The sequence below is a fragment of the Boleophthalmus pectinirostris genome, unplaced genomic scaffold (genome assembly GCF_026225935.1).
Source record: "Boleophthalmus pectinirostris isolate CB_2022bp ecotype Guang Dong unplaced genomic scaffold, ASM2622593v1 HiC_scaffold_12, whole genome shotgun sequence".
Lineage (NCBI taxonomy): Eukaryota > Metazoa > Chordata > Actinopteri > Gobiiformes > Gobiidae > Boleophthalmus > Boleophthalmus pectinirostris.
The window spans coordinates 24,743,765-24,771,728 of NW_026571018.1; the positions used below are offsets into that span (position 1 = coordinate 24,743,765).

General features: G+C 38.2%; 4 protein-coding genes across 4 annotated transcripts; 1 reads left to right on the forward strand and 3 right to left on the reverse strand.

Annotated features, from left to right (window-relative positions):
* The first annotated feature begins 991 nt into the window (after positions 1 to 991).
* On the forward strand, positions 992 to 4,085 carry slc25a1a (solute carrier family 25 member 1a). The gene is made up of 9 exons (XM_020923071.2): positions 992 to 1,325; positions 1,813 to 1,920; positions 2,011 to 2,110; positions 2,348 to 2,486; positions 2,569 to 2,653; positions 2,733 to 2,837; positions 2,914 to 3,029; positions 3,122 to 3,195; positions 3,266 to 4,085. Exons 1-9 carry the CDS (start codon positions 1,100 to 1,102, stop codon positions 3,381 to 3,383), a joined length of 1,071 nt encoding a protein of 356 aa, XP_020778730.1. The 5' UTR covers positions 992 to 1,099; the 3' UTR covers positions 3,384 to 4,085.
* A 232-nt stretch (positions 4,086 to 4,317) lies between these two features.
* Positions 4,318 to 8,196, reverse strand: nle1 (notchless homolog 1 (Drosophila)). Its single transcript, XM_055148787.1, has 13 exons — positions 8,109 to 8,196; positions 7,554 to 7,704; positions 7,178 to 7,398; positions 7,006 to 7,085; positions 6,789 to 6,865; positions 6,604 to 6,701; positions 6,222 to 6,414; positions 5,746 to 5,881; positions 5,607 to 5,653; positions 5,332 to 5,534; positions 5,077 to 5,236; positions 4,941 to 5,011; positions 4,318 to 4,874 (listed from the first exon to the last, which is right to left on the reverse strand). The coding sequence occupies exons 2-13, from the start codon at positions 7,689 to 7,691 to the stop codon at positions 4,862 to 4,864; spliced, it is 1,437 nt and encodes a 478-aa protein (XP_055004762.1). The 5' UTR covers positions 7,692 to 7,704; positions 8,109 to 8,196; the 3' UTR covers positions 4,318 to 4,861.
* A 637-nt stretch (positions 8,197 to 8,833) lies between these two features.
* Positions 8,834 to 13,684, reverse strand: inpp5kb (inositol polyphosphate-5-phosphatase Kb). Its single transcript, XM_055148682.1, has 12 exons — positions 13,473 to 13,684; positions 13,055 to 13,159; positions 12,863 to 12,971; positions 12,523 to 12,639; positions 11,762 to 11,937; positions 11,317 to 11,428; positions 11,120 to 11,229; positions 9,980 to 10,193; positions 9,545 to 9,682; positions 9,392 to 9,475; positions 9,217 to 9,321; positions 8,834 to 9,135 (listed from the first exon to the last, which is right to left on the reverse strand). Exons 1-12 carry the CDS (start codon positions 13,682 to 13,684, stop codon positions 9,070 to 9,072), a joined length of 1,548 nt encoding a protein of 515 aa, XP_055004657.1. The 3' UTR covers positions 8,834 to 9,069.
* Positions 13,685 to 19,850: 6,166 nt separating this feature from the next.
* Positions 19,851 to 27,709, reverse strand: pitpnab (phosphatidylinositol transfer protein, alpha b). Its single transcript, XM_020922983.2, has 12 exons — positions 27,574 to 27,709; positions 25,307 to 25,337; positions 23,813 to 23,958; positions 23,402 to 23,493; positions 22,805 to 22,812; positions 22,571 to 22,645; positions 21,922 to 22,005; positions 21,775 to 21,852; positions 21,561 to 21,671; positions 21,086 to 21,208; positions 20,904 to 20,986; positions 19,851 to 20,193 (listed from the first exon to the last, which is right to left on the reverse strand). The coding sequence occupies exons 1-11, from the start codon at positions 27,588 to 27,590 to the stop codon at positions 20,939 to 20,941; spliced, it is 813 nt and encodes a 270-aa protein (XP_020778642.1). The 5' UTR covers positions 27,591 to 27,709; the 3' UTR covers positions 19,851 to 20,193; positions 20,904 to 20,938.
* Between the last annotated feature and the right edge of the window lie 255 nt (positions 27,710 to 27,964).

Consider the following 27,964-nt stretch of genomic DNA (forward strand, 5'->3'; position numbering starts at 1 on the left):
GAGCTGGTTAAGGGCTGTGAGAATCAGAGGAGTTTGTGCTCCAATCACATCCTTAGGGTATGAACTCAGCTTGGAATTTTAATAATGGTGAGTTTTACTCATCTAAGAGTTTTACTCATCTAAGACCCAAATTTGAATAGCCTAGCCTTTATTTAGAGAGAAAATGTAACTGTATGAATGAAACATTTTATATAGTTGAAAATGGACTGTATATCAAGTCCTTCATTATGAACATATAATGTTTCCACCCTACAATATCTCTTGTGTCTCTTTTCCAGTTTATAATTTCCACAACCACCTTTGAGGACCCTGATGAAGGTTAGCCACATTCTCCGTCCCGATGAGATGAACATTTCTGCTGTGGTCAAGTCTATGTAGCAGCCCTGATGTCCCTGCAACTCAAGCTATTAAAAAAAAAAAAAAAACAAAAACAATAGAGCATGACATCCTTCTATTACTATGCCTCTTCTGGGATTGTGAGGGTGGTTGTGGAGTCACTGACCTAGATTCTTTCAAGGGTCAAATTAGTGCTCTGGTATGGGCAACGCACAAGCAGTTCGAATGAATTTAGAAATCTGCCGACTTAAAAAAAAAAAAAAAAAAAAAAAAAAAAAAAGAATAAATAAAAATAAAAAATAAATAAATAAGACAACAATAACAACAGAAAATGTATTGTCTTTTGAAAGGAAAGATCATATTAAATGGTTTAAGCCTACCATTTGTGTGTACCTTTTGTATGCTATGCATTGGCTTAGGCCTATCTGTGTGTTTAGTGCTCGTGGTCCAGGATGCTGGACTACTGAGTCAGGTACGGTGGAATGCCAATAGTATTCATTCTAGTCCTATTGATTTATCAACCCTCCTTAGGGTGGTAAAACGGCCTCATCCACCAATGTTGTTGGTTGTTAGGGGGTCATGCCTTGTCACGTGACAACATAAAGCATTATGAGGTGTTGTGAAGAGCCAATGGCGCGGCTCGTCAGCTGACCACTATTTGAATATTGATGGTCCCTTCACGCTGCTCCCGCGGCAGCCACATTGTAGCGTCTGTTTGTTGCCTTGTCTGTTATTGTCTGGGGGTTTTCGCCTTTGAAGCGAGATGTCGTCGCTTTTTAAACCGTTTTCGTTTAAAGATCCGCACAAGGATGGCGGTGATGCAACTGAACATCCTCCGTTTCATCATCCTCCGTCTCAGCTGCTGGCTGCTGCTACGGGGCTGGGCTCTCTGCCGCTCTACCAGCGCTCATACGCGGCTAGAAGAAACCTGGCTGCCGCTGCTGTCGGTGGGAGGAAAATTACACATCCTGGAAAGGCCATCCTTGCAGGTAGCATCCTGTTTTCACACAAGTCTCATATTTACGTCAGAAGTTAGCGCGTTGCTTGGTCTCGCACACTAATCTCGGTCTGTCTCCCATTAATGGTATCAGTGTGGAAGTGGGTCAAAACAAACGCACTGAGCCAGCAGACATGGGCCACTACAAGCAGCGAGATGTAAAGTCATGCCATGCTGTTCCATGTCGCACTGCCAGTTGATTGGTTTCCAAAATACATATTAAAAGTAAATGGTTTTGTATTGACTCCTGACTTTAGGCTATAGGCTACATGATAAGCTGATTAGCCTGCATTTCATACATAAAATCATGGCACACCCACGGCACCATGCATTAGCCTATTCTGCCCATCATACACTTACACTTACATTATTACAGACTTATTACAGACTTGTTATTGCTAATTAAATCATAGTCTTAAATCATACATATCATGTAGGCCTAGAGGCTTAATGTTATACTTATGCCATATGTTTCTCAGGTGGCCTTGCTGGGGCAATAGAAATCTGCATCACATTCCCCACAGAATACGTGAAGACCCAGCTGCAGCTGGATGAGAGAGCCAACCCACCTCGGTACAGGGGCATTGGTGAGTCTGAGGAGGGCAGAGATAGATTGCCCTGTGGTATATAATTTGGCCATACAGCGTGATTACAAATGGTCCTGTTTCTGGATGCAGGCGACTGTGTGAAGCTGACCGTGCAGGACCATGGGCTCAGAGGGTTGTATCGAGGGCTCAGCTCTTTACTTTATGGATCAATACCCAAGTCTGCAGTCAGGTGGTCACCCAATTCTCCTTTAAATAATAACTAATAATATAATGTCATGCCAAATGGAAAGATGGAAGTAGACTACATGACGCAACTCAATTACTATGAATGAATTTGTATTTTTTATGAGAGTTCTGTTTTAGTGTTATTTTATAGTATTTTTTAGTACTTTTTGTGAGTAATTAATTTGATTAGTATTAAAGCCTGATTTCTTTGCAGTCCTTACTAGTCTTTCTGTTTAAACAGATTTGGCACATTTGAGATGCTCAGTAACCCTATGCGTGACTCCACGGGTCGTTTGGATAACACAAGAAGTCTTGTGTGTGGGTTAGGAGCAGGCATAGCAGAGGCCATTTTAGTGGTTTGCCCGATGGAGACACTCAAGGTCAGTAGTTTTCCATACTGTGTTTTCCATTCACATGAATTTAATGCACGGCTAGAAATCATAAATATTTTCACTTATTTAGGTGAAGTTAATCCATGATCAGTGCTCGCTTAGACCTCGATACAGAGGATTTTTCCATGGAGTTAGTGAAATTATAAGAGAGCAAGGTAAGTTAACTGTGTATATTATAATGTTAACAATTCTTAATGACTGTTTTTAATAAAGTTGTATCTGGTTGTGGTTTAGGAGTAAGAGGTACGTATCAAGGTCTAACTGCAACTGTGCTTAAGCAAGGAACAAATCAGGCTATACGATTTTATGTGATGACTTCTTTGCGTAACTGGTACAAAGGTAAACTATTCTTTTTTGTTATGTTAGTATTTTATGAATATGTGTACTTACATTCCTTCTGTGTATCAAATTTTAGGTGATGATCCCAGAAAAGAAATGCACCCTATAGTCACTGCAATGTTTGGAGCAACAGCTGGAGCAGTCAGTGTTTTTGGAAACACTCCTCTAGATGTAGTGAAGACAAGAATGCAGGTATATTTTTTATTATAGCAATTGTCAGTTATTTAACGTAGTCTATTTTATTACTTTATTATCTTTTATTTAAATGGTATGTTTCTTTGCAGGGTTTGGAAGCACATAGATACAAAAATACATTTGACTGTGCCTTCCAAATCATGAAGCATGAAGGGCCACAGGCGTAAGTTCTAATAACCATCAAATGGACTGCTGTGTGTAAACCACTTAACTTATGATGGTTTGCTCTTCAGCTTCTACAAGGGGACAGTGCCAAGGCTGGGTCGTGTGTGCCTGGATGTGGCCATAGTATTTGTCATTTATGAAGAGGTTGTCAAACTACTCAACAATGTCTGGAAGACCCAACAGTAAACCAAGCACACAGTGAGGGAAGCAGTGCCTCGTACAACTCAGCACCTCTATAGATGCCCAAAAGGGACAAATGACCATATTTAACAAGTCACAGATGCAGCAAGAGCCCATAAACATGATTTGAAAAGACAGTAAACCTTAGCTATTCATCCCTATTATGATGATGAACCTGGTACTTTGGCAGAAAAAAAATAAAGATACGGACCGAGGTAGTGGATACAAAACCAAACATAGTCTAATGTTCAAAACTGTTTTTACCAAAGGACGAGAGGATGCTGAAGGCAATGGAAGTTCAAAAAATACTTTTCTGACTGTTCTTATTACCTTTATTACTAAATGCCTACTCAATGCCATTAACTCTAAGACTACTGGACTACTCTGTTGCTTTTTCTGTCCAACATGCTCTTCTCTCAGTACATGAACACATCTGTGCTTATATGCATGTGGTGTCATCACGGTAGCATTTACAGTATCCGTGCTGTGGCTGTGTTGATGAACATTAGATGCTCTTCATTGTATGTTTCATGGCTGCTATAATTGCTGCATGGTTTTAATGTGGCACTTAACTGTTATACATGAATTTCTCCAATTGCACTGATGTGATGAAGTGATCTATTACAAGCTCTAGCTAATCAGAATGTGTTCCAAGTCACTTCAGACTTCTATGTTTACCATGTTTTATTAGTACAATAGTAGCACAATCTGCATCTTGATTTCACCCTGCCAAGTTAGCCCACTCCCATTGTCTGATCTGGTTATATGTAGTCAACTACGGCACAATTCAACTACTTTGCCATGTTAAGTTTTTCAACTGCTGCTTTTATAAATGTGTGAATTATAGTGTGTTGTTGGTAGACAGGAGTTTATATTAATTTACATGAGATTAGTTACATTATGTTATATATGCCAACATGCCAAAATAAAAACATGAAAATCAACAGAAATTGCATACATTTTATAAAAACTTTCAATAGCCTTGATGTTTTACTCATGTTTGGAGTCCATTAGCATTTGGGCTCTGCTTGTTGAAGGTCTGTAGACTATAGCACAGAACAGATTAAAAGATGAACAGTGGGAAGGACTGCAGGGTTTAACAGCAGGCAGTATTAGCACTCCCACCTGTTACCTACGCAATGCACTCATTCATCTATGAAGGCTCTAGGTGATGCGGGATGGTCAGTGGTCAGTGTGGAACACTGCCCTTTGCCAAATGAATATTTACGTTAGTATACTACCTTATTTTAAAAAGTGGGTCATGACCCTAATGAATAGAGTTTGACATCCTCTTCTCATACAGTGTAATACTGTACATATACCAGCATGATCTCCATTGATCATGTTAATAATGTTAATAAATGTCTTTCACTGTGTTGACAGTGCGCAGCTGTCTCGGCTGTGAATGGTCAGTGTCACTGCACCAGGATTCAGATTTGGTCCAGCCTTTCATTTTCACTCGGAAGGTCAAGTAGGGATGGGCACTACCTCCTCCATCTAAAAGAATGTGAAGTTAAATTAAACGTCAAAATGTTCAGAGAGAAATAAATAAATAACACTTACATCCGAAGACATTTGTCTTTCCCTCCACTGGCTACTCTTTGACCATCAGGACTCCAGTCCACTGCATAAACCTGCATTCAAATAAAGGGTGTCAAGAGCATATTAATACATTCAGATGCATGTCTTAAACACTCACCTCATCAGCGTGGCCTGGAAGGTCCATATTGAGTTTCCCAGTTTTCATGTCCCAAACTTTAAGTGTGCTATCACTGCTTCCACTGACGAGCAGCCTACTGTCAGCAGACCATGCCACCTGATAAACAGATCCAACATGGCCACGCAGGGACATAAGGTACCTGTGGGCAATTTATATGGTCACACTTACAATGCCATCTGCTGGACAGCAATGGTATGACAAGCATATTCACAGAATTTGTTTTTGGAGACTTACTTTCCTGTACGCCCATCCCAAATTTTAATAGACTTGTCAAAAGAAGCAGAGGCTACAAGTCTTGTGTCTGGAGAGAAAAGGACTTCATTGATGAGTGCGCTGTGGCCAGTCATCCGGGCTAGAGGCTTTTTGTCCTCTGCAGGGTTCCATAGAAAGAGGGTGAAGTCATCTGAACCAGACACTAGACGCTCTGGAGTGTTTCCCTACAAAAGCAAAAAGTTAGGCAATAATGCATCAATATAATCAGAAGTACACACAGACAACAACGCACATACCCTAACTTTATTATATCTCTCAAGGGCTTTTTCCTTCAATTCGTCCACTAAAAGACAAAATGTAGCAAATAAGAAAAAATTTAAAATAAATACATCTAAATAAAAATTTAGAGCACTATTTCTACAGATAGATACTCACATGAGCCTTTGAGGTCTTGAGGGTTGATGGTGGCTGTTGCAGGTTCAAAAGCTCCAGTGCGAAGAACGTAGTCTGTGCTGAGAGCCAAAGTGTTGACCCAATGAGCATGACCCTGAAGAGTCCTGCATTGGACACCCTGGTATTCATAGACAAAATAGACAGATACATGTTTATCAGGAAAATATGGATTAACATATTAGGAACTGCATCTCAAATACATCCCATGTACCATTCATTCATAAAAAGTTCAATCAACAAAAAATAGGTTACGCCAATGATGTCAAAACACTATTATTAAAATCTGAGTTTTTCAGCAAAGTATCGATATTGTACAAGTTACAAAATAGTGTGACATAACCACACCGTTACATCATCATCATTACCGCACCAAAGCAGCTAATTATCAAACACCAGAATAGCATTGTCCTTTGGATGAATGAGAGGTAAATTAATCATTGCTGTGCAACACTACTTACATCTTTAGCTCTCCAAACTTTGATAGTCCTGTCCTGGGAAGATGTATACAGAAGTCCATCCCCTCCCCATTTTACACAAGTGACTGATTGTGTGTGTCCAGTTAAAATCTTCTCACAGCGCCCCAGTACTGTGTCCCAAATACGCACTGAGCCATCTTTAGAGCTACTGGCCAAGAACCGGCATTCTGGGTTACTGGAAGAAGATATGGTCAAGTCACTGGTATCAAGAAATGTAATGCATTTACAAATTACATTTTCTTCTTCTTTTTTCAGTGCTAAAAAAAAATTGTGTGTACTCTCACACAACACCTGCATACTACTGATAATTATGCTGTTCCAGCACCCTTGAAAATTACCAATATCAACAAGGAAAGTTGCTTACAGGTGTAATGGTTCCCAGGAAATCCAAGTGATCCATTTGGTGTGTCCAATTAATGTTTTTCCAACCTGTGAGCCAGTCACTGGATCCCACAGAAAAATCTATTATCAAGCACAGAAGATGTATTAATAAACAGAAATTGATCCAAAGCAATTAATAACAACGCTAAGCACAATAGCAAAATTCACCTGACTGTTCTTGCATCCTGATGCCAACTTCTTGCCATCAGGCGACCAAGCAATGCTAAGAACCCAATGTGTATGACCTAAACAAAAGGCAAATTACAGAGCAAATCATTTAACAAATAAATTAATTATTTATAAAATAAATAATAATAATAATCTATATTATAACAATTTAATTATAAATTAATTTTGTATATTAACAAAACATTTTTCCTAATACCTCTTGCAGTATGATGAGGTGTCTCTGTCATCAAGTCCCAAAAACGAACTGTAGTATCACCTGATCCACTGGCTAAATATCTGGGAAAATGCACAGATAAGAAATGTATAAAAGATCCAAGTTATAAAATGCTAGTTTGGAAAGGTTTATATGCATAAAAAGTGGTACTCACTTGCCGGTTGGACTGAAAGCAGTGGAGATGACCGCCTCGGTGTGCCCCTGCAAAGTGCTGGTGCAACGTGCCACAGCACGGACCCTGAACACTGCCTGAGGTTGGTACACCACCGGAAGAACCTGCTCGGTCTCAACCCCTAATGCTTTCACACATGACCTTAAGGAAGACACCACCTCTGCCTCACCACGCACAAAGAACGCCAGTGGTACTGGATCATCCTGCAACGTAAATATATTTTTCATGTTATATTTGGATCACACCTTTTTAATGGATTCTCTAAATACTCAATTACACTCGTATTATTCGTAGGCTACATGACATACCGTCACTGACAGGGGGAAACGACACAAACTCTTATTAGAAAATTACTGACCTGTTGCAGCAGAGCATTGCAGACCAGCTGTAATTTGTCTGGGGTGATGTCCAGAGGCACATCGAAGGGTGAACCCAGCACCTCTCCTTCCTCATTCTGAAATTGGATCAGAAGGCGCTCCACGTCCTCAGTCGACATAATGCTCAATAATCTGAACGACAATCATGCAACAAATGTACATGACATGTCCAATCAAAATCAACATATGGTATGCAGAGCTTTGTTAACGTAAAGATACCACCAAACTTATTTAAATGTTGCGCTGTTTTGCTGTGAAGCCACACATATACACGAGGGAAGGTTAGAGCGGATCAAAAAGAAATACTCTCAAACACAGCAGCTCAATACACATGTAACCCACCGTATCTATAATTTGTGGCAAATATGCTAGCCCAAATCCGATCTCCTACGGTCCAACGGTCTGTTACCGTTCAACAAAGACAGTTCATTTTCTATCGGTTTAGCCGATACTTACACGCGTTTTTAAACCAACAGATGTTTATTGTTTAATATTAATAAATATAACGGATTCCATATAATTCACCCAGAACTCACCTTTAGCTTAGCAGAGCTGGTTGACGTTCCCACGTGTGCGTCTATGTAGCGGAAGAAACGCCTCTCAACTCGGGTTGCCAAATCAGAGCTCCGTTTTCCAGCACATGGCAGACGGATGTTGTGAACTATGTCAGCATCATGCGTATTACAAGATTTATTATTAAATAAATATATAAATAGGCTACAACTCATGGAACTGCACAGTTCCACGGCTAAATGGTTTATCAGCAAATGCTTGTTCTTAAACATCTTTGTTCACGTTTCATAATCTATAAATAAATTCTCTATACGTTTTGTGAAAAAACAAAAAAAAAAACAAAAAACATTTTCACATATTTCTTCTGTCATATTATCTTTATCTGTAAATGCCATAATTTTGATAATAAAAAGTAAAATCTTACACATTATCCTTATCCAATCTGTTTATATTGTCTTCAGATACATTTATCTGTATATTACATGAAGGCCTACAAAATCTCAAATGTACCTGTATCCTGCCAATCGCAGTAGCATACCCTTTTCCCTTATGCATATAATGTATTTTTTCCCAATCTAAGTAAGAACTAATATTATAATCTGGAAAGCCAACAAAACAAACATACAGTACAGGACAGGTGTGTTCAAGGCATTTTATTTTATCAGTATTCAGTATCAACATTTTCTTATTTGATGCAATTAAGTTTTGGTGGTGACTTTTTCTACTGCCACCTGGTATAATTGTTTTGGAGAGCATTTGTGAACTGTGTATTCTTTGGATGTCACATCCTGTAATCCTGTTAAACTTAACAATTAGAACAGATAGATATGGCATATAGTAAAGGAAAACTTTTAACGGCACAAAAAGGTGTTTAACAGACTTATGGCTGGGTCATCCAAACCAGTGGATGGATTTGATCATCTGTTACTGTAGAATAATTACTGCAACATTTTGAATTGAAGAACCATTGGCACATGTTTCTGTTTATTTAAGGCCATTGGCATTTTCAGGAACAAGGCCTTCCATGACTGCTCGCTTTGATTCCAAAATCTGAAAAAGTAAATAGATAAATGTTGTGTTTGTTATTATTAAAAGAAGGAATGTGTCAAAACATTTACTATTGTAACTCACCTGGAAGGTCTCACTGAGGCCAACAATGGTTTGCATGTTTGTACTGTAGTAGCCTAACACATACCGCCCGCCAAGAAGAGGAATTGTATCTTTGTCCACAGGGAGCTGCACCCAAACAGACATTCTCAGTATACATCAGTAATGCATGGGTCAGGGACATTTAAGAGCATCTTACCTGAATGAGTTCATCAACTTCAGGCAACTCATTCTCACGAACCCAAACAAAAGTCTCATAATCCATGGCACTTTTAAACCCAACCTAAAAATATAAATAAATATATCATTTGTACATAGTTCATCACTTTGACACTACTTTAAGCAGTGGTACCTTGAAAAGTCCAATCCAGTCCCACGTGGAGGACATGAACTCATCCTGGACTGTGTAACTCAGTACTGCGTCCTGGTCTGCGCTCCACACGCCCTCCGCAGAGACATGCACTAGTGGAGTGTCAAAGTGCTTTCTGAGCTGTGGGGGGAAAATTTAAATAGAAATAAGGTCTTGACATGTTGCTCATTGTGACCTTGTTTGGCTTTAAATGTAGTGTAACCCAAATATAGGCTAATATAAGATAATAATTTCTCTCATTGATAAAAAAAAAAAAAGGTATTACTATATTAGGTAAATTAATACTAATATTAATACTAGGTATTAAAACACCAATAGGAAAAAAAAAAGTATAATCAAAGTAAAAATCAAGTCAAGATGGATAGTGGCCATATCTACCCCAAAAGCATTTATTAGGCTTTAGAATTTTCTTTTCACCTCCACATTGAAAGTAGCAATGACTGGTTTGTGGTCACTGACTCCGTAACTCATATCACAGGTGTATCTGTCCTGAGTGACCAGGATGGGGTACTCGTCTGGTCCTTCGTCAGTAGACGTGCTTGCTCTTTCATCATCTTCCTCTGGTGGAGGGCTTCTGGGTTTGATGCGCCACAATACCCGGTCAGTCCAGGCAGGCTTCCTTTTCTTACCACTAGGATATAAAAAAATAATTTAGTCTTTCTGCATTTTTTATAAATATCTCTGACATATGTTTTCAACCACTGGTTTGAAGTGAACTTCTCACTCTTAAGTTTTAGTGCACTTTAACAATATGGTTTATGTTATAGTAAAACATCGGATGATATTTTCAGTTACAATGATGTCAAAGTGAACGCAAAGAACAGAGAATGTTTATTTAGTGCATGTTAAATTGCAGTCTATAATGAATGAACACACAAGTGGCTTTACAGTGCAGTTAGCCATGCAAACATGCTGTGAGGTGAAACACATGCTAGTAAAAGTGACTGACGTGTAGAATTTTTATGGTATTGGTGAGATAATAACTCTAAACATGCTTACTGTTGCTGTTGTGACAGAACAAAATGTTAAGTACTTCTATAGTTCATTACCACAAATGTTTAACTAATCTTTTATCGCCTATGAAATATGAAGCTAGATCCAAGGCTGTTTGTTCAGGGCGCACCTCCAAAGACACCCACCTTGGTGGGTCTAGTTCTCTGTACCAGGCTCCCAACCAGACAGAGAGCAGCCCCCAGCACAGGGAGGTTAGGAGGAGGAGGAGGGTGGTACTACCACGCTGCAGGGGCCGCGGTCTGTACATGGTTAGAGGCAGCGCCCATGTGCTCTTTCTGAGAGACACACAGTCTCCCGTCACTTACATACCACACTCAGCCTAATTAAGGAACTATTCTCAGTCTAATCTTCTAGGTGAGGATGCTGTGAGGGGTCATGCACAGACAAGAAGGCAAAGTGAAACAAACAACATGCCTTACTTAAAGCCAAACCATGTCTTCAGGCAGCTGTTAAAGGTTATAATGGAAATAAAGATAATTCGTTTTATTTATGTGATGACAATAACATGGTGGTAATAAAATATATGTTAATTGCTTTGTGTACCTGGTATCATAAGTGTCAGAGTTGCGCTTGAACTTGTAAGTGGGTTGGAAATTTAGAGGTCCTTCTTCAAACTCTTGTAGAAATGGCTCTTTCTTTTTCATCATTGTGAGCTGCAGTAACATTCATATGAATGTAAATTCAGCAAATGAAAGTTAAACTGAAGTTATGCAAAAACTGCAGGTAACTCTGTGCCAAACCTGGTCTTTGCTCCAGAGCAGATTCAAGCGCCCGCCTTCAATGGAGGAACGGAGGAAGTGCAGCCCATGGTCAGCAATACGAAAGTTTAGATCCCCAAACCAAAACACCACTCTGGAAGACAGGAATGGAAGGCTGGTTATTAAATATATTTCCAATTAAAGAGTAATCTTAAATCACAAATGGCCCATGTGACATATTTCTGGGAAAATGGAGGAAAACAGTTGACTGAAAATAAATAAACACTATTTTTCTGTAGTGCAACTCTGGGGACCGCTACATTAAACTTTTGATTGTGTTACTCTTGGGCAGACAGAAAATATACACTTTAACCAAAGAAAAATTTAAAATAAAGAAAAGTTTCACACCACGAAAGTTATCGAACATTATTGTTTTTGTTATAGAAAAAAGATATTTGCATATTCCAAACATGGGGAAAGATCCTACTTGTGATCCAGTACATGCGGTGTGTCAGTGATGTCAAAGTCTTGAGTGTCCAGGATGTACTCAATCTCGTCGACCCTCTGCAGGGCGTAATTCATGTGAGCTGCCAGGTGACAGTTAAGGAAGCACACCATGTGACCATAAAGAGAGAACCGCACAGATACACCACCTTTATTGCCCTGAAACATATCAAAGACAAATAACAGTGAAATCTATGCAAATGCAATAGAATGCAAAAGTGAAATGAAGGTAGAGAACACTGCACATTTTTGGAGACACTGGGCTTTTATCTTTAGCCTTTTTAACAATATGTTAAAGACAAACATACATACATTGCAAATTTTATGTTCTAGGAAGGTAATTATGTTGTGTTTGTTTTAACAAAAAGTGCACATTTGAAAAAGAAAAATTGTACTTTACATATCTTAAGACAACTTTAGGGCCCTGCCAAATGCTATTTGCATAGCAATACCTTCTTCTAAAAGTCTAAACCAACCATACTACCTACAATAAAGACTCTGCTGGTTTCCTTCATTCTTTACTGAATGTGCAGTGCTAATTCATTCATTTGTTTCTGTAAGTATTTACCCTGAGCTGAACTAGTTTTACCCCTGTATTCCTATTGTCTGTCATGCATTGTATCTAAGCTGCTATTCATACCACTAGATAAAAACAAAGGCCCATTCAACACATTCATGTCTTTACTCCACCGCAGCATCTAAGGCTGAAGAGGTTCCCAAGAGATTTGAAAAGACATTTTTTACCCAGTATCCAAAGATCCCAGTCCTGGTGTAAGTGCTCTGGATATTTCGGATGAACGGGAGATGGACATGTTTGGCAAAGACCAAAAGCAACAGGCCCTGCATCCGCACTGATGTTACCTGGACAACAAAACACGATTTTATACACTTTATGAAATTCACACATTTATGTACATGGCATACAGCTGTATTAATACCCTAGCTGTGTTTTGACATCATTTGTGTTAAAAGTAAACAAGGGCAGATAAAAAAGATAAAAATGTTTTTCTAAATATTCTACTTTTGTTTTGTTCAAGGATTTTGTTACCACTTTGTAGTATATAAGATACAAATAGTTTCACACCTTGACAAACCCACGTGGTCCCAGTGTGTCCATAAAAACATGGCTCCACGAGTCCTCAGCGATCAGGTCAGAGATGAACCTGATCGGAGTGGCATTCACTTCCTGCAGACTGAAGCACATACACAGATTACTTGTACCAGCAAACTAACAAACTAAAGAAGAGTTTAATAACCTTAAGTTGTGGTAACTCACCCAATAACATATATGTCATTCTGGGGTTGGTTGTCCAGTTGCAGCAGAGCACTGACATCTTCAGGAGGCTCAGCTGTGCCCACATTCCACGTTACCATGTACAATCTGACACACACACACGCACACGCACACATACAAGCACACATTCAATATAAATAATTTCAACATGATTACAAAATCACCACAATTACAATAAAATTATCAATCACATTAACATCCACATACACATTTTCAAAATATAAAACGAATGAATGAATAAAATTAACTTAGACATATGTGAAGTATTACTATCAGGATTTTAGATCACACTAATACATATTCAATTTTATATTTCTTCTAAAAAGTAAAAAATGTAATGTTCCAAAACCTCCTTTATTCCAAACCTTCCTGCCTTGTCTTGTGTTTTCTGTGTGCAAACCTGAAAGCGTCAGTGGGCATGAAGCGGCCGCACAGCTGAAAGACCTCGTCCAGTGAGCGGGACATCTCTTCACTGGCCTCATCGTCTGAGCTCATGTCCTCTATACAGGTGAGCAGCTGGGACACTCTCTGACGCAGCAACATCTTTGACCTGGAGCCTGAGCTGCTAGTGCTGTCCGACCGCACACGACCAAAATCACCCAGGTTTTCCATTTTCCAAACTTTCAGAAACTTCGTGTCATCCACAAGAGAAACATCCACTTTAAACTTTTGCCGTTAAAAAAAACATTACTCCAAAATCCAAATGTTAAAGTTTCGGAATCCTAGGAAAGTATTTGTTGCTCCGCTCCGTGCTGGGATAATGTGATCTTGTGCACTCATGCAACCATGCAGCAGAGTTTGGCACAGCACTGGGGTCCACTTAGAACAAGGGGTTCAATTTGCAGTGTAATCTTAAGCAGGAGACAGACATGTGAATGGGTATGTATGTGTTTAGCAATGAGTGAATTTTTGCATCGCTTGTGTTGAAATCTCTAAGAGGTTTACACAGGCATCAGCTGATTGTGAACAAAGCATTCATAATAACAGCCGTGCATTAGTGAGCAAAGCACAATAGCATTAGCTTCTTTTGGCCTCAATCCATTTCACCTCATTTGGGTGAAAGGTTACGTGTGGGAAACCATGTTGAGGTTGTCTCTACACTTTTCCACATGCCTGTGTTACATCATTCAGCAAGTCCACATTCATAATAAGTTTATATTGGGAGAATATCTTTGAAAACACTTTTCTTGGTTCATAATACAAAAGGTTTTGCACTATTTTTGTAGTAGTTGATTAAAGAAGTAATATTTTGTTGGAAATCTCACCAGCAATACCAATCTTCACATTCAGTTGCAGGTTATAAAAAGCTTTAGATGCTTGTGTTTATTTATTTTTGAGTAATTGTACTTTCCAGACTATTTTTAGTAAATGTGTTTGCTGTTGTAAATGTAAATTGCATAATATTGTTATTTAAAAATGGTTGCAATTTACTTCACCCATTTAACAAGATTATTTTATGTAATCCATGCAACAGTGCTGTGTGAGATGGCAAATGCCAATGATTGATTACATTTTTTGTTTAGATTTTTGTTCTTTTTGTTCTTGTTCTTTCTGTTTCACTCCAGTGCCTTTAACTGTATCAAATATCCACTGTATTCTTCCAGTTCAAACTCCCAAATGACATACTGCTACAGGAGTGTCTGATTATTCAGATCAGATTATGAGAGATTATCAGAGAATGTTAATTTGTGAAATGTCAAATGAAAATGGAAAAACTCAAATGAATGTGTCCCATTTTCAGTTCATGTAACACTGTCACATGGAAGGACTTAGGGCACATTCTTCAGAAACCAGAGGTGCTAAGTGGATCACCTAAGGGGTCACCGCTCCAGTGAGAAATGAAGAAAAGGAAACTATTTTTGTTTTATGAGTGCTGCAGACCAGATCACATAACCAAAAAGCTCCTTAGGATTGCGTCATTTTGATTTCACAATGGTGCGATTAGCTTGCACAAATTTCTAAGAGGCTTCTTACCTGCATTCGTCCCCCCTGACATTTTGAGTTCTTCCAGTGCTCATTATCTCGCCTTTAAACAAAATACATGACATAATCAATACCCTTTTTTAATTTGAAATGATAAGAAACTCACTTTAGCTCACAAATTTCTTAAAATAAATACAGAATACATTATCAAGCAGGCCCTAGATCTTAAAATTGCTCTAGACAAAATATATTTCAGATCTCAACAGTGGTAAGATTGTAATTTTACATTTCATCTTTATGTATACAGGGAACGGCCCAATGAGAGTGAAGGACTCGTTTTCATCAGCGTCCTCTTTTTTGAAATGGGAAACAATTAAACATTTAATGAAATTTGACAAACTGGGCTGTAGTAGTCTACATCTTTCATTCTGCACTCTCTTATGTAATGTCTCTCTCTCTCTCTCATATTATGATGATTATTTCTATTTTGATTTGTTTGTATAGTGATTGGAATGTATGTATCGTGAATGTAATGTAATGTTCTTATTCTGTAAAGCAAGTTGAATTACTCTGCGTACAAACTGTGCTATACAAATAAACTTGCCTTGCCTTACATCCTTACCTATCTTCTGCACATTTCACATGGGTACCACTTTGTTTTTAAAGTTTTATTAGTAACTAATTTATTTCCTCTTCTATTCTCCTTACATGAAATACTCACCTTCCTGTATGCTTATGGCATGTTTTTTTTTTTTATTTGTTTTGCTTGAGTTACTTGTAAGATACATGTAACTTGACCTTGTTGAAAGTTTAAATCCATTTTAGTGAAACCTTCCTGACACATTAATAACTGCTCTACGGAGAGAAGCAGGTGGCAGACCCTTGATCAGAAGAGTTGGCCTACATAGTGTAACTTTAATGTGAAATGTAGCTGTAGTAGACTATACAACTGGGGTTCGCATTTTTACAAAAATTGGCAAGTTTTAAATTAGTCTAACTTCTTCTTTGGATCAGTCATGCACCTGCCTCGTTTCCCGCCACCTCGTTCCTACCTGTGGGTGTGTGTCTCTGTTGTGGCGTCCGGAAGAAGCCGCAGACCCCGTGCTGGCAGATCACAAAGTTCTCCGACTGGGAGTCGAGTGGCTGGAGGCGTTTTCCGGCGGTGAGTCCCGTTGTTTAACCGGGGAGTGCTGGACTCTCTCTCGTAGTGCTCTGTCTCCAGGGCCCTGCGCTCACAACCTGCTCAGGACTTTAAGCGGAACATTGGATCACGCGGCCTTATCCCAGGTCGGTTCACAGGCGGCCGGACCGTATTATCTGCTCCATGAATGGTCATGTCTGTTTATTTTATGTCACCGTGACGCATGGCATTTGTTGCACCAAAGCTCCCTTTGTATATAAATAATCCTTTTCCTTTGCTACATAGGCGATGCATAATTACGCTTATGATTATGAGCATACGGAGCTCAAAACATGGACGGGTTGCACGGGACAAATGAGGTGAACTGTAAACATACAATTACTCACGTATAAAGTTTAAAGACAAATCTACTCACACACAAAGCTACACGCACGCACGCACGCACACAAAATGCAACCAAGAATGTAGAAGGATTCTATTTTGTATTTTGTCTAGGCTATTTTAACATTTATAAGCCTATGTAGTAAAAGGTATAAACGTAGTTTATAGTTTATAATACCTGCAATATGCTTCATTATTGTGTTGTTGCCATTCAGTCCCCTGTGAAACTGCTTGTTTGTAGTTCTGAAGGTTGAATCTGGGAGCCTTGTGTTATGAAGTGAAGGTCTGGTGTCTGTCTGGCTTGTAATCAGGATTTAGAGTAATCTTTGCATCCAGAGTCTGATTAATGTAGCCTCTTTTTAAGAGGACTCTCAATTTGACCACATGAGCACTATCCACATGGGGGCCTTATCTACAACAGTTTAAGTTATGTATCTCTTTAAATAGCTTTTGGTCAATTTAGATATTTAGTATTTCTTGGTTTCTAAGAATAAAGTTGTTTACAGTAGGAAAAACATGTTGCAGCCAAACACATTTTACTTGTCTTTATTTGTTTCTTTACATCTCCAATGTACAGTAGTGTTATTGGAAGATAGGATGACAAAAAGGCACAAATTCACAATAAAAGAAAGAAAAGCAGGAGACAATTTAACAGGTGGAAGATATAGAGAGAAGAGAGATTTTGGTTTAATATTTGCATTAGAAACAAGCACAATCTAACACTGTATGTGTGAGATTGTCTTAACCACATTGTCTAATTTTTGTGTAAAGGCAGATATCCCCAGGTGTTTAAAATGCACCTGGAATCAACCATCTTTTCCTTTACAGGTTTGATATGCTATTGAATTATATGGACCAATTACAGCAGCACCATTCGATAAATAACTTGAAAGATGTTAATGGAAATTCAGTACTATTTCAGATCATATGGTGGATCACTATAATACAATACCTCTCCTTAAATGTGCATTTAAAAACTGTTCTGGTCAAGGGCCTGCCAACAGCTTGTCTCCATGGATCCATGGAGATATTATAGTTTTGAGCTTTGCCTGAATGCTCCACAGTATGACAATAAACATATCTATCATCACGGAGAAGAATATATATATATATATATATATATATATATATATATATATATATATATATATGTTACAACCTCAGGAGAATATAGCACTACCATTAAGACTAGCAGTTGACAGACCCTCCTTAGAGCACTTTTAATGAAGTGCTAGTTAGTTTCCACATTTGTATTTGAACAAAAAAATGCTATGGTGCCACAGTAAATGAGGGAGGCTGCCATTGTACTGTTACTGCGACTTGAATGTGATAGAAGTCATTGTATTTAGGAGACAACAAGAGGTACAACATTTAGAACAAAAATATATATCTATACACTGTCCTACCAATGACATATGATAAGCCAGGGACTTTGGACTAGCTGCGGTGGTTGCTTAAATATTTCTGGTTTAGCAAATTAAGCTTGTTATTGCATTACTGGAGCATCCTCCCACCCAACTCTGCAGAAATGACACTGTAGCTGTAGAATGCTGAATTCTTATCAATGATCCTACTGTCTGACAAGGACTCAACGTTGTGAATGTGTGTGTAAGCGATTGTTTGGCAGGATAGTCATCTATATATAAGTGTGTTCATCTACTTAAGTTGATTTGCTATTTACAATGTCAATACATACAGTACATCCATAAATCTCCATGGTTCAGTTTGTAGCCCCATCACAGACAGTACAAGTGTAAGGGGTAATCATTTAAAAAAACAAAAAAAAACAAGGTGATTTTGAAGAGAATGCAAGATAGAAAAAATGCTCCAAACATTTCCAGGCCAAGATTTTCCAGGCCACATCTGACGTAGAAGCAATTGATGGACAGTTGTGCTGGATGTAAAAGTAACTAAGTAACAAGGCCCCTTTGCTTTTGTGCTTAACTATCTTCTACTTTATTTTATTATCTACTACTTTACTCTACTTTAATTCTTCTACACAATTACACTTCAGATTTTAGTAGTCCACTGGGGTCTTTATAAAACTATAAACAAAACCTACAGGGGCAATTTGGGTTTGCCCCCTGTACCCCTGTAGGTTGTAGTCTTTGTATTGTGTTGCATCCTCTTTAAAATCATAACCAAAATGACGTGAAAGCTGGCGTACAGAAAGGGTTGAAGTGTAGTGCTGACAGTGCTCATTTAGCTTCAGCCATTCTTTCCAATTCCACTAATGATCACAAAACACACAACTTTACATCACCCATGCATACACCAAGAAACATCTCAACAAACAAATCGCAACTAACAAATCATAAACAACTCAATCTCAAGCTTGAGCTCTGGTTCACAACATTCGCAGAAATAAATGGTATTTATTGCTATCACTGGATAACGGTATTATCCACAGTGGGTGAGCATGGCTAGCAGGGCATGATACAAAGCACATAATTTTTGTTCCTTTAGGTCAAAATTGAGGTCAATCGAGGGACCTTGGAATCATCCTAACGCTTCTCCCTCCTACTCAGTCTCTGCAGTGACAAAGACAAGCTTGGTCCATAATTGGAGATGGCAGCTGTATTTCTTAATGAGCAGTGGGAGGAGGAAGTAATAAATAGCTCTTATGTTGTGGTTGTGCACTAAATCCTATTGCCAGGTCTCTGAGTCAGTGTACACTCATCAGGCATGTCATTGAGACCACTTGTCTTTTATTAGTGTATTATATTGTATGCAAGGTCAGTACACAGCTAACAACAATGTGCTGTGCGTTCAAACACTTGTCATAACCAGAGATAAAGGCTGCTAACTTTAAGCTGGTGTTTGTCTACTGGAGGTTTGCCTTCTTGCCCCATGCAACACACTATCCAAAGTTTTCTTCTTTAACAGCAATTACCAAGTCATTAGTGCTAGTGGCTAATGTTATGCCTGATTAGTACATTTCTTTGATCATCGTAAGCAGCATCCTGTCAAGACTTGTTTAATGTAAATAAACCTCAAGGAGGAAAAATACAAAAAAGGCCAAAGCAACAGGTGCTAAAGTCACATTTATACACACACACACACTAATCCACAAAGCAGAGAAACAAAACCAATGCCTCAATAGCTTTGAAAAGGAGAAGAGAGACAACTAGCTTTCTCAACCAGACAGCATCACTTTTAGATTTAAAAATGGATTTCAGACAACAAAAGGAAACACTCCAGAGAGGCATAACAAGAACAAATAAACAGACATAAAAAATCACAACTTTAAAACGCAGCACTGAGGAAATACAATTTGAAAAGAAACACTCACAGTTAAAACTACAGACAAAACTGTTTTTAAAAACCCTGTTATATATATTTATATATAGTATATATTTTAATACAGTTATTCCCAGTATATACACCAACAGTATATCTTTGTCAGAAATAAAACCTATTTTTGTTGAGAGTTGAATTAATTGTGTTGCTACTGGAGGTCTCAGAAAACCACACAGACAGATGAAAGAAAAATATAAACAAAAACTAAATGAAGTGAATGAGAAGAGAGGAGGAAAATATCATCATTGAAACAGGATTTTACTAGGTCCAGAATTCCTGAAAACCTGATGATCCCAGGAGAGGAGGGGTGGGGCCAGACCACTGCACGCTGTCTGAACAGAGGGATGTGAATCCGCTGGTGTCTGGGTGTACTTGTCTGCAGATTACAAGATAATCCATATTTACAGATTTATATATACTTAGATTACTTAGATTTTATATATTATTTTATATGCAAAGTATATTCAATATTCTTACAACTGGTAATAGAACAATGAAATGAAACATTTAAAGTTAATGGTGCATTGTGTAACTTTTCTGTTGGAGAGTCCATCAAATGTTTTTTTCTGTCAAATGCTTTCTATCTATCTAATCTATCTTTTCTCAATATACCATACTGTGAAACAATATGGTATCTCCATGGACCATTAAACATTTCTATCATCATGGAGACCCAACCAGACCAAGTTACAGGCCAGATCTGTGGAGAGGCTACCCCACTCGCTGTCAGAATGCCTGTTTTTCAGGCATTTGCAGTAAATCCACCTGCAAATAAATAAATGTAAGTAATGTAATAAATGCAGAGCTGTTTAATGTGATACAGTGGAAAATCCCAGGCAGAGCCATGACATATCCATAGAAACAAGCAGGTGATGAACCCCCCATCCAAAAAGTTACACTGTGCACCTTTAATAAAAAGTTAAAAACTGTTGTCTGTTTTTTGTCTTTTTGTGAATATTTAGCATAATCACTATTATCATTATCATATTGCTTTATGACTCAAAGTCCAAAGTAAAAACAACATACCACATTAAAAAAAGAAAACCACTTCAAACACTTTAAATTGTTTCCAAATTACTTTCATACCTGATGAGCAGCAGCATTCACAGTTGAACACAACCTCAGTCCTCTAGTGCCACCATGCCTTTCACTGGGTCTTTAACTCTCATCTGGACCATATAGAAAAGCTGTTATACATTTGAAAAAAATAAAATATATATATATATATATATATATATCAATGCTACTGTCTCACTGCATGAACTGACCTCGTCTAACTCCTTGCGTGTGTCCTCCTCCATGCGCCTGATGTCTTCCATTGTCAACTCAATCCAGTGGTCGATCCAGCAAAACAGCTGACGGTGGAAGTTAGTGAACAAACGCTTCTCTTGCTGAAGGGAGAACATTAGGATTACACAGTTAAATTTACACATATATCATCCAGTGACAAAAAAATAAATAAAAAATTCAGCCAGGGGGAAGTGAAATCAAAAATCCAAAAGTCAAATATAGGGATTTAATTAAATTCCACTCTTAACTAATTTCCCTTCTTTTAAGTGTTGATGAAGTAGATGAGCCTCACTTGCATTATAGATTTTGTCCACTAGATGCTGGTGGAAACACATATCCCTGTTCATTGATATGATGCTTTTAAGTGCTTTATGTTTTATGTGTTTTGGGAAATAGTGCAACCAGGTGATGATAATAACAAAAACAAGATTTATATTTTACTGATTTACAAACCTTTTGAATAAAGTTCTCCACCTTGTTTTGCAGGCCCCACCATTTGAATTTGACAGTGACCAGTTTGTAGGCACACATGTGTGGGCAGTCTTTCTTGTTGGGAAGCTCTTTCTGCAGAGATAAAAACATACATGTTTTTCTTGCACCAGCCCTTTGTACAAAAGTGTTTTCACACACTGTTAAGTTGAAACAGTAACGTTAACACCCTCTTTACCTTCCAGTCTGGGCCTAGAGGACCTCTTCCTGTCTTCACTGATTTGAACCTGCAAGGATCCTCGTCTGGCTTGTAATCCTGGAGGAAGACAATGGTATGACTCACATGTTCAGAGTGACACAGGCATTGACGGTTTAAAATGCCCACCTTAGGTTCTACTTGACTTCTGTCTGCAATATCAATATAGACTACATCAACCTTCTTCCAGGTCTCGGGGTCAAGCCCATGCACCTGATCACAGACATAATACAAGATGAACACACAGATTACCAGAGAGGTAAAGAGTCATTTTAGTGTTTGCAGTCCACAATCCAAATTAGGTATACGAACAACAATAACATTAGAATGAAAAAAATGTGAGCATATTATTCTAGTGTTGTAGTTTGTTTTATTACTGCATGTTTAAATAATGCTTTAATCTCTGCTCTCTATCTTTGTCTAGTCTTATTCAGTCCTACTATGGAAAGCACTGACCAATCAGGAAACACCCCCTAATCCAGCCTTATCTTTTATATATATATGTGTGTGTGTGTGGTGTGTGTGTGTGTGTGTGTGTGTGTGTGTGTGTATATATATATATATATATATATATATATATATATATATATATATATATATATATATATATATATATATATATATATATATATATATACACGAAATATGTATAGAATTTTGTGCATACTTTTTTTTTTTTTAAAATCAGGTTGTTTGAATGGATGTATAACAACAAGACAATGACAAAATAGTAAAAGATGTACAGCATTGAATTTATATATATTTTTAAACCACTCACATTTTCAAGGTGTCCCATGTCAGGTTTATGCCACGTCTCAATTTTGATCAGGAAGTTATCTTTCATGTACTCATTCTGTTGGAAGAGGACAAAAAAGTGAGATAACTTTAAACTAACAATACAAAAGTTTCTATCTCCACCTTTAGCTTATTTTGACTTGTCAGTGTTATTTGAAATAATTAAGTGAAATAATAAACAAATGATTGTTGTTTTTAACATAAAATATAAACTTACAGTGATGACTGTAGATTCGTGTTGTGGCGTGAAAAGAAGAGAAATATGGTTTTACTATAAGGACTAGAAACATGAAACATGGGATTAACATTAGAAAAATTATTAGAAATCTACAAATAGAAGTGGCTGATACAATAGTATTTGCTACAATGGTGCATTTTAAAGATTAGATAATGTGTCCTGTCTGTGTTTGGCAGCTGACACTGTGTGATCCCGAGGTGAAGTCTCGAGTGATGCATGCCTCTTCTCACTGGAGTCACTAAATTATTCAAACACTCCTTCAAGGTGACAGTGAGAGCAAGAGAGAAAAGAGAGGGCAATAGAGGGATAGAGAGAGAGAGAGAGAGAGGAAAGAAAGATAGAGAGCTCCTTGGAGATGGAGAAATGTGTGATCAAGCTTCATCAGCTTGTCAGTATTGTACATGTGTTTTTTCAGTCAATTCAAAAGTCAGAGTAAATATTTCTACACTATTAATTTGCTAATGGACTTTGCTTAACATATCCAGAACAGCATTATTAAATCATAAGCTAATGCTTGTGAATAAAATCAATAATAGTTACTGTAAATAACAAACAAGTGCAGTGGGGTTTGTTTACCTGTGCGACAGTAAGGGTATGCGTTCCATGCTTTCTCGTGGATGTTGAGAGCCGACGCAGGAGCCAACATTCGGACAAATGATGGCACTTTACTGAATAAAAATAACATGAAAATATGCTTGCATGTACATTAGACATACATTTGGAATGTGCTCTTTTACAGCATCATAAGAAAGGAACAAATAAAGGAACACTAACATTTGAGAGAAAATTGAAATGTTAACTGATAAACTACTACTACAATATGCTTTTCAGAACATGTTTGTCACAGTCTAACCTAGTCACAAGAAAGTTTTTTGTTCTTTGCAGAGGACATTCTATTTAAATGATTGCAGCCTTTGCTCCAACCCAAAATGTGATGTTGATAATATACCCAAAACTGCAGTAATAATAAAAGAACATGATGCTTACCTCTGCAAATGATATATTTTGTGTGTGTACTGTCCCTTCTCTCCATCTTTCTCATAGGGCTCGTTTTTTAACACCTCCACTCCCTCTCCTCCTCCTGTCTCGTTCTTACTGGCTTCAGCTACCGAGTACAGCTGGCCCACCTGATACTGTAACACAAAATATAAACAAATGTCACACACTTTTATTTTAAACACTTCTGGTGCAAATAGTCAATTCAAAGTTGCCACAATAGTCTTACTCAGCAACTATCACCACTATGTGACTGTATAACAACCCTTATTTTTGTGGCTATTATAAAAACATGGCTTTTTCACCTATTTTACAGTAAGTTATGAAGATAGTTTAAAATGAATAGATCTTTCTAAACATTTTCTTTCAAAAATCCTATTTAGTATTTTTATTATGCTGCTGCAGTTTAATGTCATCTGTACATTGGTTACTATCCAGGGTTAGGACATGCCCTCAAAACACTTGACATTCTGACTTTTCTCTGAATTACAAAGGTCTTTCAACCCCCTTAGACATGGCAAAATTACAACGATATTATGTTAGAAAAAGCAAAGCAACTGCAGGTAAAAAAGTAGGAAACAGCAAAATCTCAAAAATATATTACACATCCAATATATCTAATATTCTCCTCAACCAAGCTAAACCTAAATGAATAACCAGAACTAAAGAGCAAAATGCAGCTATGCAAAGTCAAGCAAAGCAGCAGTTTTCCAAAGATTACAGAAAATCACTGGAATAAGCCCCTATATCACTAGTATAGTCCACTTATCACAACATGAGACACCCTGATGTACTGAAATTCCATATATAGTTGTACTAGTCTGGAGGGCTATGAATTCAAGGGCAGAGGAGTCTATGTACTTCCCCTGACAGCCACCATTACTCAACTGTCTGCAGGCCTTTTCTGTGGGTCACATCACAGTCCCTCTACTCTGCTCATGTCTTAAGTCTCGTAGTGACACTAACTCTGGCTATGATCAGCACTGCACCATAAGTATGCATGCAATTTATTATTATTATTATAGTTTAATCAAAATTTAAAAATGCTCAGTGGAGTTTTTCCTCAATGAAAACAATATTCACAAGCTCTAAAATTTAAATTGCACATATCACGCTACAATCAGTAAAGATGGCCATTCTTGAAGTGTAAAAACTTACTGCGATTGAGTAGAAAAGTCCTTTATTGGTTATATGGGACAGGCCCACATGTTTCAACACAGGTAGTGTCTTTGTCAGGGTGGATATCACAGTAAGTTTTTATACTACAAGCATAGCCATCTGCACTGTTTGTTAGCCTTTCAGTCTTGTCCTTGAGGAGCACCTGTTCTGGCCTTTTAACTAAGAAAACCCCCTGAAGCTCTCACTCCTTCTGCGTTCTTAATACTGTACAATCAGTGACAGAAGATGGCAACTGACAACACACTGAAAGAGAAACATACATGAATATATCAACAGGAGCAGAAATACAATAAAATGTGGGCTTACCTCTTCCACAGATATGGGAAGAATCACTCGACTGAAAGAGAATAAAAAGAAGTTACTTTGGCGTGATAGCATTGTTACTAGAACAGTGTGTCCTACTATTCATGGGCTTCAGACACATGCCATTGGTGAATTTGTCGATCCAACTACACTGAGATGGTGTGAACTGTACTTTTTTTACAATGCTACTTTCAGGCATTTTTGTTATAGTAATTTTGTTGTTGCGTACATTATTGATATGCATTTATGGGACTATAAATCAGGAAAGCATACTACTGCGTTGATACTCATTACATTTTCATTTCACAAACAAGGTATTGATAAACAGAGGTGCATTTGGTATTTTGGATAAATACATTAATTTGATTGATATATTGAAGTGTTTGTATAATTTTCTCTCTGATAAAACAGCTCTTACACGGAACACTCAAATTCACATAATCCTTCACCTCCCACACAATGCTCTCATCTCTTCTTTTGAGGACAGGCACCAAATAGCAGACATTAAATGTATAATGTATAATGTATGTAGTGTCTGTAAATTTCAAATGTGAGAAGTGCATGTATTTTAGTTACATTCAGGGACACAAATTCCATCTTGACACTACTCCACTCGTCTTTTCATCCAAACTCTTTGTACTGTATATGCTCTCACATCTATGGACACCTGTGACGGCAGACACCCAAATGTCAGTCCAGCACACAATAAGTGGACCAGGATCTAGGTCCCTTTAACAAGTACGTACTTGAAGTAGTAATAATAGTGGTAATAATGCAATCTGTAATGAGTGGTAGCAGTGTTGCTGGTGGTAAACTACCAGTACAGTAAGTAATATTTGCATAATATAGGCTTAAATTTGTGATTTTTTTAGACTTGACCTACTTTAGCGTTAAATTGATTTTTTGATTAGTGAAATTAATTAATAGCATTTCAATGTATCAGTACACATTTTCTGCAGAATGTAATACTTAATCATTGTCTAGTTAGTTTAATTAAAGCTGAGAACTCTCCCTAATCACTTTGGCTGTGCATTCACCCTCATCCCAGACCATTTATTGATTAAATCATGTTGGGGAAATCCAGCTGATACATGTAGTATTCAAGAGCAGAGGCTATTTTTAGGTGCTAGTATTTATAGTGCTAAGTGAGCCACAACTGAAAGCAATGCACTGATATTTGTCTATTATTTATGGAGACTCTTGGCACAATTGGCAACATTTTTTTTATATTACAGTCACCCACTGCTAGAATAAGACTCTACAAAGGATGGTGAGGCCATTGGTGTACTTACATTCAAATGGAAACTTATAGCCAGAGCATAGAGAGTGGGCTTTTTAAAATATGACAAATAATTCCATGCTGATAGAATGACTTTTTCTCTCACATGTTACAGACTAAATGAATAGGTCCTGATATAAAAGCACTTCAGTCATGTCATCTATCTCTATTTGGCAGGCTACATCTGCTCGACAGTGATACAGTATGTCAATCACATATTATGGACCATTCATCTCTCACTATTTAGAATGAGCTGACTATAGACAATCTCTAGGCCTGAAGCAAAGTAACCCAGAAGCTAGCCACAGCCATGTACAGTGGCTAACCTACATTCAACATGCATTTAGCAGGTAACCATCTTGAATCTCCAAACTCTTCATTCCAGCCTTGATTCCATTGACATTTTGCAGTTTGGGCCTATAGCCTACTTCCTTTATAGGACACATTATAATTCATTCATCTCAAGTGCATCCCCCACCTTGACTGTGCCTGCCCATGGCTGGACCTAGCTCCATTCCTGTGGACTTGAATACCGGAGCGCAGCACCACCACCAGCCGTTTCACCTTCAGCACGCATCAATAACATGGCCACAGAAGCCGCATAGCTTTCTACCAGATGGGGCTTAAACACAAGCTCTCGCTTTTGCTTTGCGCCACCATTTTTTTAAATTTTACATCCAGGGAGGTAATCTCTCTATTCCGTCCCTAGGTTTTGACTTCCTAGCGGTGCCTACTGTGTGAAGGGCACCACCAGCCATGCTATCCGGCTGCTGCGGATGCAACTCGAGCCTGCCTCTCCTCTCAGATGCAGAGTGGAGAGATGATGCGCTCTCGCTAGAATGTAATAATGACGGGCGTGAGCCGTGGATAAGACAGATCAGCACCACTTCGCCAGGGACAGCGACTCTTGTAATAACATATAGCACTGAGATGCTGGACACAATGTCAACGCTAAAACGAGTTCACAGCACGCGTATACAATTCTACTTACAATTCCTTTATGAGCATTTTTGGCGGTGCAGCAGCTTTGTAGATTGCCTATAACCCAGATGAGGGAACCGCTGAAGTACAGGTCCCCGAAACAGGCTCGGTCCACCGGTAGTCTCTCTTCTTTTCACCGCTCGCTGCTCCTCCACCTCTTCCCTCTATGTCATTCTACCTCCACACGGTCGCTTATTTCCTTCACATTCACTTCCTGATCGGGGCCGCGGCGAGGCGTTGCTGTTGCGCGCAGAAAGAAACGAGGCCTGTGCGGAGGAAAGCAAGGACGCACACCTCATCAAGGCTACTGTAACGTGCCCATCCCATTATACTGAGTTTTGGTTCTCAAAATGTGCTGAGATTTAGCATTTTAACAATCCTATTAGGGATATTAACAATTC